This window comes from Trichechus manatus, unplaced genomic scaffold (assembly GCF_000243295.1).
Source record: "Trichechus manatus latirostris isolate Lorelei unplaced genomic scaffold, TriManLat1.0 scaffold00244, whole genome shotgun sequence".
In the NCBI taxonomy this organism is placed as follows: Eukaryota; Metazoa; Chordata; class Mammalia; order Sirenia; family Trichechidae; genus Trichechus; species Trichechus manatus.
The window spans coordinates 1,932,391-1,941,773 of NW_004444180.1; the positions used below are offsets into that span (position 1 = coordinate 1,932,391).

A 9,383-nucleotide genomic window follows, 5' to 3' on the forward strand; every position below is an offset into this window, starting at 1 on the left:
AGGGAGGGAAGAAAAGAGGGAAGGAAGGAAGCAGGGAGGGAGGGAGAGGGAAGGAAGGAAGGTGGGAGGGAGGGAAGGAAGGGAGGGAGGGAGAGGGAAGGAAGAAAGGAGGGAGGGAGAGAGGGAAGAAAGGAAGGAAGGGAGGGAGAGGGAAGGAAGGAAGGACGGAGGGAGAGAGGGAAGGAAGAAAGGGAGGGAGAGAGGGAGGGAAGGAAGCAGGGAGGGAAGGAGGGAGGGAGGGAGAGAGGGAAGGAAGGAAGGAAAGAGGGAAAGAGGGAAGAAGGAAGGAGGAATGGAGGAAGGAAATGAGGAAAGGAGGAAGAGGGAGGGAAGGAAGGATAGAAGGAAGGAGAGAGTGAGTAAAGGAAGTAGTGAAGGAAGGAATGGTGGAATGAAGAAAAGGAGGGAGTAAGTAATGGAAGGAAGGGGGGAAGGAAGAAGGAAGGGAGGGAGATGGGTGTGGATCCTCCTGCTGGAGGGCCCCCAGGCCGGCTTAGGAGGGATCTGGGTCAGAACCAGGGAAGAAGAGCATTAGGAGGCTGGAGACAGTGGCAGGGGTATAGCTTTGGCCTCCCCCCACCACCCCCGCCCAGTGGCAAGATCTTGGGCCCAGCATCTGGCCTGAGCCTCAACCCCTCAACTGTAAAATGGAACAGTGCCCTGTCAGCAGGGTGAGAACTGATGAGACACTGGGGTGGGGCACGCAGGGCAATGGCAGTTGGCAGCCAGGGATGTGGCCTCCAGGGGCCACCAGAGGGGTCAAACGTGTGAGGGCTGAGCAGAGGGCTGGGGTTTGGCACAAGGGGGTCCCTGAGGAAGGTGGGTCTGGGCCCCTTCCTTCGTCTGCCCTTGGGGAAGCACTGGGTGCTAAACCTAGACAGTGGGGCAGAAAGGAGGCTTGTTGGATTTGGGGGTTTCCAGTGGGGCCAACTGGGGCCCCCAAAACAAGAGCCCCCAAGTACCATCTCACTGTAGGAAGACAAGGAAATGGCAGGGGAGGTGCTGGGGGAACCCCTGGTTTAGGAGACAAGGAGCCATGGCTGTGTTGTTGTTGTTAGGGACCGTCCAGTCAGTTCCGACTCACAGCGACCCCGTGCACCACAGAACGAAACACTGCCCGGTCCTGCGCCATGCTCACAATCGTTGTTATGCTCGAGCCCATAGTTGCAGCCACTGTGTCAATCTATCTTGTTGAGGGTCTTCCTCATTTTCGCTGACCCTCTACCTTGCCAAATATGACGTCCTTCTCCAGGGACTGATAACACGTCCAAAGTACGTGAGACGTAGTCTTGCCATCCTTGCTTCTAAGGAGCATTCTGGTTGTACTTCTTGCAAGACAGATTTGTTCATTCTTTTGGCAGTCTGTGGTATATTCAACATTCTTCACCAACACCACAGGTCAAAGGCGTCAATTCTTCCATCTTCCTTATCATCATCCAGCTTTCGCATGCGTATGAGGTGACTGAAAACACCATGGCTTGGGTCAGGCGCACCTTAGTCTTCAAGGTGACATCTTTGCTTTTCAACACTTTAAAGAGCTCTTTTGCAGCAGATTTGCCCAATGCAATGCGTCGCTTGCTCTCTTGACTGCTGCTTCCATGGGTGTTGATTGTGGAGCCAAGTAAAATGAAATCCTTGACAACTTCAATCTTTTCTCCATTTATGATGATGTTGCTTAGTGGTCCAGTTGTGGTCCGTGCCTATGAGGAGGGGTGAAGGAAATCCTGAGGATGGTGGGTGCCCTTGGCCATGTGTCAGTGAGCAGTCCCCATCAACAGGCTGTTCTGGCTCTTTACCTTAGAATGCACATTCCTGCCCAGGGGGCCCTGGAGCCAGCCTGCCCAGGACACACAGCATCGGTGGGGCCAGCCTCAGCAGGCGGGGCGGGGCGGGAGGGGGGGGCGCTCCTGGGCTGTCAGGGGCTGGAGAGGGGCTGGGCTGGAGGCCTGTGTACCCATTCTCTGGGTCAGTCCCTAGCGAGCCCTGGCACCCATCTTGGATCCCACAGGGCACTTGGCATGTGGAGCAGCTGTGGGCCAGGGCCTCTCTCTCTGTCAGCTTTGGGGTACCTGAGGCTGCAGCTGTGACCACCTGTCTCCTCTACACCAGGCTGGGCACCCTGCAGGGATGGAGCCGTGGTCCCGGGGCCCTACACTGGAGGCCTCCTCTGGCTGCACCCTGGGGTGTTACCCTCCACGGCGTGCAGAAGCTGGCTTTGCGGGCAGGTGTCCATGCTCCAGTGTTGCCTCCTCCAGGCAGGCTTCCCACCAAAGGCCACAAAGGGTCCCAGGAGTGGGGACACTGCATGGTCTCAGTCAAGCCCCACCTCGCCCCTCGTGAGGGTTTAGCTGTTTCTCGGCACAGAGAGGGCTCGGTGGCAAAGAGTGACGATGGGGAAGCTGAGGATTGGAAATACCCAGGGTCCTCAAGCCAAGGGGGGTCCAGTGGGCACCGGAGGCCCGGTGCCCAGGTTGGCAGTCTCGCCCCCACCCCAGTGTGGAGTCGTGGGACCTCGGTCTCAGCTAAATGGTTTCTAGCATCGGTAGGAGGGGAGGCTGGGGAGGCGGGGTGCGGGACCACATCTGTGCCGCTGTCTACCCCCCCCCCCCCCCCCCCGCGCAAGGCCCCACACACCCCCCCCCCCCCCCCGGCTGGAGAAGGCCCTCAGCGCCCCACCTCCCCGCTGCCACACCAGGCAGCGGCCGCCTTCTCCTGGAGCCACGCCCCACCAGCATCAGCCCCTCAGTTTCTGCCATGCAGCCCAACCCCTTCCCTCCCTACTGCCCCTGGCCTGGCCTGGTCTCATCCTAGTTCCCCCAAGGATGCTAAGAGCCCTCCGTGCGCCCACCCCGCCCTGCGCTGGGCCCTCCAAGGCAGCCAGGGGCTCCAGGCTCCACCTTCCTTCGTCCTCCCCTTCCCGGCTCAGAACCTGCAGCCCCCAGCACTGACTGAGCTCCGGTCCCACCCCCAGGCCCTGCCCCACCTGGACACAGTGGGGGGTCCTTGGAGAAGCAGCAGCATGCCCAGGTGGCCTGCTCCAGGAGGGTGGGGGGCAGAGAGGCCCCATAATGCCGAGAGATCCAGGAAGGGGCTGTGTGCCTAGAGCAGGAAGGGAGGGGAGCTGGTTCCTGATCGTTCCTGGGCTCACACCCCCCTCGGACCCTTGGGCCCCGCTATGGCACCAACTCAGCCTGCCCTCCTTGGGCTCCCCTGAACCCCTCCCCACTGCCCCCTCTGGGAAGCCCCCCCCCCCGCCTCCCACTCTCCACATGGCCAAATGAGCTCAGCGTCTCCCCAGACTTCCCCTCCCGGGGCTCAGGACAGACACGGGGGGTTTCTGGGGGCTCCTTGTTCAGTCCCCCACTTTCAACACACCCAGCCTGAGCCCACCCTCCTCATTCATCTTCTCCTCGGTGTTCAGCCCCACCATCGGGCCTGGCCCTGCGTCCCTACTCTAACCGGGCTCCTGGCCCAGGCTTCTCTGCCCCTGCTGGTCCCTCTGAGCCCCGGCTTCCTTCTAGAAGGCAAATTTGCCCGTGCCCTTCCCTGGTGTGGGGCCTCGAGGGTGGCACCTTGCCCTTAGCTGGGGTTGTCCGAGCCCCTCCTGGGAACACAGGGACTCCCCAACCCACCCCCCTCGCCCGGGCCGCTCAGGCTGCTCCCTCTCTCCAAGCTCTCTGGCCTGCTGGCCTCCTGCCTTTGCTCGAGCTGCCCCCCTCCCTGGCCCAGCAAACCCTGATCATTTCTCAGGCCCAGGGCAGGGTTACCTCCTTCCCTGCCCACAAGTAACACAGAGGGTGTCTGCCTCACCCATGGCCCTTGACTCTGGGGAAAAGGATCCCCCAGGCATGGGACACATCCCGAAATGCTCTCTGGGGCACTAGGAGGGAGAGATGGCAGAGAGGGTGGGCTGGCCCAGCGCCAGGCATTCTGGGTGGGGGGGGCCTCGAGGTTCCCGGCAGCTGTGGCTCCCTGTCCCCACACTCCAGCCCTGGGCGGAGAGTACTCCTCCTGCCTGCCCCACCCACACCCACACCCACCTGCTCCACTGGGGCTGTCTCTGTGCTTCTGGCTCACCCCCCAGCTGCACCCCCCAGCGACCCCCTGAGGACGCCTGACAGCCAGGCCCACTGCGGTGCCTGGGTGGGTGAGGGGCTGTGCCCTCAAACCCTCTCTGGGCGATGGGGCAGGACTCAGCATTGTACAACCACGCGGACCCGTCCGTGGTGCCCATGAGCGTGCTCCGAGCACGGGATGAGGGCTCTGCCCACCCACTGATGCCCTCCCCCTGGCCTCTGCCCCTCTCAGACCTGCTTTGCATGTGTGACGGTTGGGTGCTTGCCTTCCAGCGCCTGCCCAGAAGCCAGCACCGGGAAGGTCTCTCTGTGACTCAGTTTCCCCTCCTGCGCGCCGTCTGTCTGCAGTCCCTGGAGTGGCCACCTGCTCCAGGGCGCCCACTCTGGTCGATGGTACAGGAGATGACAGGGGAGGTGGGGACCGGGAGAGGGGAGGGATAAGAGACCTCGGTGCTTGGGGGGGGGCCCATGCCCCCCTCCTGTGGGGAGCCCCGGAGCATGTGGCCGGGCGGGTGCCCAAGACGAGCCCAGACCTGACGTCTTCCCGTCAGCCCCAGCCGAGGCCCCCTGAGCTCTCCCCAGGTCTCAGGACAAGCCGTCCCTGTCCTTAACCTGGCGGCCAGGTGCAGGACCTCAGGTGGAGCACCTCAAGAGACATCTGCAAGGGACAGAGTTGTGATGGGGACAAAGTCTGCTGCCCCTTCTGGAAGCCACACTGAAAGGAAGGGGCTGGGGGCAGCAGGAGGGCCCGGCCCGGGTTGGCACCAATCCTCAGACCCTCGGACCCTCGGCCCCTCAGCAAAAACTGGGGGACAGGATGAGGAGCTGGAGAGGAAGGTGGGGAGGGGGCCGTGTCCCAGTCAGGAGCAGCAGAGGCAGCCCCTGAACTTGGGGGGCCCGGTCAGCCGGGGAGCTGGCCGTGTCCTAGGCCCGCTGCAGCTCTGCACGTACTGGTGCATTCGGGGGACAAGGCCGTGCGGTGGGGAGCGTGGGATGGTGAGGGGCGCGGCGGGGACACAGCCCGTTCTGCAGGCCCTCGGGCTGAACCCTGGGCTGCGGCCGAGCCAGAACAGACAGGAAACGGCTGATTGCGTTTGCTCGGGAACACCAAATCCCAGGCAGCTGCAGGCAGGCCGCGCCAGGCCGCCATCGCGCTCCTGACAGCTCCGCGAGCGCCAAGGGGGCCAGTTGGGGCGCCTTCCCAGGCCAGGGGCCCCCACCCCACCCCAGGAGAGCCGCCCCCTCCCAGTTCCCAGAACGGAGCCCAGCTGTGGAACTGAGCGGTGAGGTCACGGGGAGGGGGCCAGCAGGGCCCCATTACTCACATCCTGGGCGGGGGGAAGGGAGGGGTGCAGAGAGAGCAGCCAGGCCGCCTCACCGTCCCGGGTCAGGGGAGGGGGGGGGGCCAGCGAGGGGCTTTAGGGGAGACACCAGAGACCCCCAGCCCACACCCCATGTGCACACTGCCCCAAGTCCTGCCCAATGAGGGGACAGGAGGATGACCCTCTGAGTCCACAGAGGTGATGTTCTCAGAAAATAGGAAGCACAGGCCGGGCCTCCCGCCAGGGGCTGACACCACGTTGTCCAGGCAATGCGAGGGAAACAGTCAACAGTGTGGCCAGGGGCCCCAGGGGTGCTCAGAGGGGCTGGACCGGCCGTGCTGCATCGCCCGGTTCCCACGTCTGAGTCCACGTGTGTGTGTGCGCACATGTGAGCACAGGGATGTTGGGGTGTCCGGGGGGTGTTGGCCCAAGCGTGTGCGTGAGTGTGTGCACGGGTGCCCCCGCTGCGGCCTGTGTACATGGATCTAATTCTGCACATGCGTGTGGACATCCATGCGTGTGCGTGTGTGAGCGTGTGCCTGAGTGTCTGGGGGTGTTGGCCCGCGTGTGTCTGTGAGTGTGTTCCCATATGGACCTGAGTTAGGATTCATGGAAAAAGCTTGCGTGCACGTCTGTCTTTGTAGGCTAGAGCCAGGGTGCGCTCATTCTTGTCTGTGCTCCTGTGTGTCTGCATGTGCAAGGGAAGGCCCGTCCACACGTCTGGGGCTGAGTGTCTGGCTGGGCACGTGTGCGCAGGCCTCTGGGCCCTTTGTGGTCTCTGGCCATGGAGTCTGTGGAAAGTGGCTGCAGAGGGCGAGCTGGACCCGCTGGGGGAGCCAAGGGAATTTGCACACCTGGAGGCGCTCCAACACCTGGGTGGGGTCGGCTGCACTGTTGTGTGTTCGTGGGGTCTCCTGGGCTTGGTGGAATGGGCTGGGGAGCAGAGTGAGGGCGCCCTGGCCACCGCAGGAAGTCTGACTCATCCAGCAACAGGGCCGACAGGGGGGGCCTCAGGGCAGACCCCAGCCCCATGCACACACACACACCAGGGCACACACACGCACTGGGGCACACAGTGGGGCATGCACGCACGCACACACACACACACACACGGCATACACCAGAGCACACAATGGGGCACACGCAGTATGCACACCAAGACACACACACACCGGTGCACACACCAGGGCATAGGCACACACAAACACACACACACACACGCACAGACACACACCAAGGCCCACATACCGGGGCACACACACTAAGGCGTACGCTGAGGCGCACACACACACACACACACACACACAAGGCATACACCAGAGCACACACTGGGGCACACACACACACCAGGACACGTGCACGCATACACACACAAAGGCACACACACACCAGGGAACACACACACGTGAATGACACACGCCGGGGCAGGCACACCAGGGCACACGCAGACACTTACACCGAAACACCCCAGGCCCTCCTGTACACACACAGGCACACACATCCACTCACGCACACACGGACATCCATGTGCATACACACTTAGATATGGGGACAGGGAGTGCAAAATGGCAGAGTCCAGTCCCCCTCCGCGGACTCTCTCCACTGGTATCCCGGGGACTGGCCCAGGAGGGGGATACAGGGGGCACGTTCACTGCACCCCACAACTGAGGCACTGAGTTCCCACAACCCCTGCCCATCTCTGCTCCGACCCTCAGTTTGGAGGGACCTGGGGCCCCAGGTCTCAGCCGACAGCAGCAAGCGCACCCCAGGCTCTACCTCCCAGGTAGAAGGGGCTACAGGCCCCCACTCCCACCAAGGACGGCCAAGGCAGGAAGCGGGCTTCATCTGCTGGGCTGATGGGAGCCAGGTGTGGGGAATTAGTGGCTTCCTCGGGGCCTGTGGGGGTGGGAGCTGAAGGCACTTCTGAGGGGCCTGGCGTGGGCGGGTGGGGGTGCGAGGTCGGAGCAGGCCGTCTGGTTTGCGTGGCTGGAGTCCCACGTGGCCGCTGGGGGGAGCGGGCCTTGAACTTGAGCCTGCGGAGGGGCCTGGCTTTTGTCTGAGAGGCTTAGGGAGACCCAGGAGGGAGATTAGATCATGGACTGCGAGGGCTGCCAGGAGCATCACACAGCCTCATTGCGTCCAGGGCCTGAGGGTCACACGGCGGACATGTGCAGGAGGGGCCAGACCCGGCCCGGGGACCCCAGCCCGTGCCAGCCCGGGGACCCCAGCTCTGAACCCCTGGAGCGCTCCTCTGGTTCTCCCTCTGTACCCACAGTCCTCTGGTTGTCTCTGCCCACGTGAGTGCACTCGGGGAGGCTGTGGGTGTCAGAGTGCTGAGGACGAAGGCCCTTACTTGCTGGCTTTGCGGTGGGCCTCAGTTTCCCCATCTTTGAAACTGTACCTACCCAGTCCAGAAACACCCCTGAGGTGGAACTGGGGATGGGCGGTGGGTGAGCCAACCGTGAGGGGCCCCCAGCTGTGGGGTCAGGCCGAGATGACACAAGCAAGAGCATGGCCGGGCGTGGGGCCATGGCTGGCAGGCCGGGTGGCCCCACACAGGGGCTGCCCACAAACAATGTGCCCACTCTTGGGGGGCTGGATGGAGTGCCCCATCTGGCTGCCCTGCTAGGCCTGCCCTTGGTGGGACACCAACTTGTCCCACAGTACCCGACTGGCCACAGCCACATTGACTTGGGGAGGATGTCTGGTGCCTGCGGCCCTCGGCCCTCGCCTACCCCTCCAGCCACCCTCCCCGGGCCCTACCTGGCCCTGCCTGCAGCTAATGCCACATGGGCCCGAAGCCTGGCTGCAGATCCATCCAGTGCCCCTTCCTTGAGTTTTTCCAGGCCTGTTGGGGCTCCAAGGCCCCTTCTCCAGAGTCCCATACCACCTCTATTTTAAAGATGGGTAAATGGAGGCCCAGAGCGGGCAGGAAGAAATGGGGTGCGGCATCCCGTCCCCAGCTGTGCCTGACGACTTTCTCGGGTCCCCCCAGGCTCACCACCCAGCGGAGCGTGGAGGACGAGGAGGAGGCAGCCAGGGAGCGACGCCGGCGCGAGCGGGACCGGCAGCTGCAGGCTGAGGACGAGGACCTCGGCCACCAGGCCCCGGAACCAGAGCAGGACAAGCTGTAAGCCACCCTTCCCCTGTGCCGGGGTCCAGGACCCCAACTTCATGCAGCCGGGACCTGGGCACAGGGCGTGCTGGGGGAGCCATGGGCTTGGGGTCCCAGAGCAGGGGGAGGACCCTGACTTCATGCAGCCAGGACCTGGGAGCAAGGAGGGCTGGGGGAGCCCAGGGTTTGGGGTCCCAGAGCCAGGAGGAGCAGGACAGAATGCAGAGTGTTCCAGGGTGAGGGTCCATGGCCGGCAGTGTGGACGTGGCTACGGGGAACATGTGGCCGCCCGCCGGGCGCTGACTCAGGCTCGGTGGCCCTGCACCAGAACTAGGTCCTTGTTTGAACTACTCTGGCCGCAGCTGCGGGGCCCTGGCCCCAGCGCCCCCCGCCCAGGCCCCCGGCCATGACTCATGGAGGCCCAGGCCGACTTGGCGGGACCCTGGCCGGCTCGTTTCCTCCCCAGGCCCAGGAGGCCGCAGAAGGCTGGGTGTTTTTCCAGCAGCACTCCCCTTCCCCCGGCCCTGCTTTGTTTCCATTTTCCCCAAGTCAGCAGCTCTGGGCCCGTGGGCTGCTGCAGCAGTCATGGCCCCTTGGCCAGGTCCTGGGGCCGGCAGGGGGGTGGAGGCCGGGAGCCCACAGGAACCCCCAGCCCACACAGTGCACGGGCAGGGCACGTGGCACAAGGGTCTGGGCCTGCAGTCTGGGGGACTGGGCATGGGGGCTCGGCCAATGAGGACACTGGGCTCAGGGTGAGCATGGGGACCACAGAGCCTGGGGCTGAGCTGGGGGTGACACCAAGAAGCCCAGACTGACAGGGGAGGCACAGCCCTGCCCTCAGGAAGCCATAGACTGATGGGGGAGACACAG

At 63.7% G+C, this 9,383-nt stretch overlaps 1 protein-coding gene across 3 annotated transcripts in view; it reads left to right on the forward strand.

The window, feature by feature from the left end:
- LSP1 (lymphocyte specific protein 1) overlaps positions 1-9,383 on the forward strand; it is a 53,452-nt gene that overhangs the window by 32,769 nt on the left and 11,300 nt on the right. For all 3 annotated transcript variants that reach the window (XM_023724371.1, XM_023724369.1, XM_023724370.1), the window contains one exon: positions 8,394-8,528. In XM_023724371.1, coding sequence (XP_023580139.1) covers positions 8,394-8,528 — 135 coding nt within the window. The remainder of the gene's footprint in view (positions 1-8,393; positions 8,529-9,383) is intronic.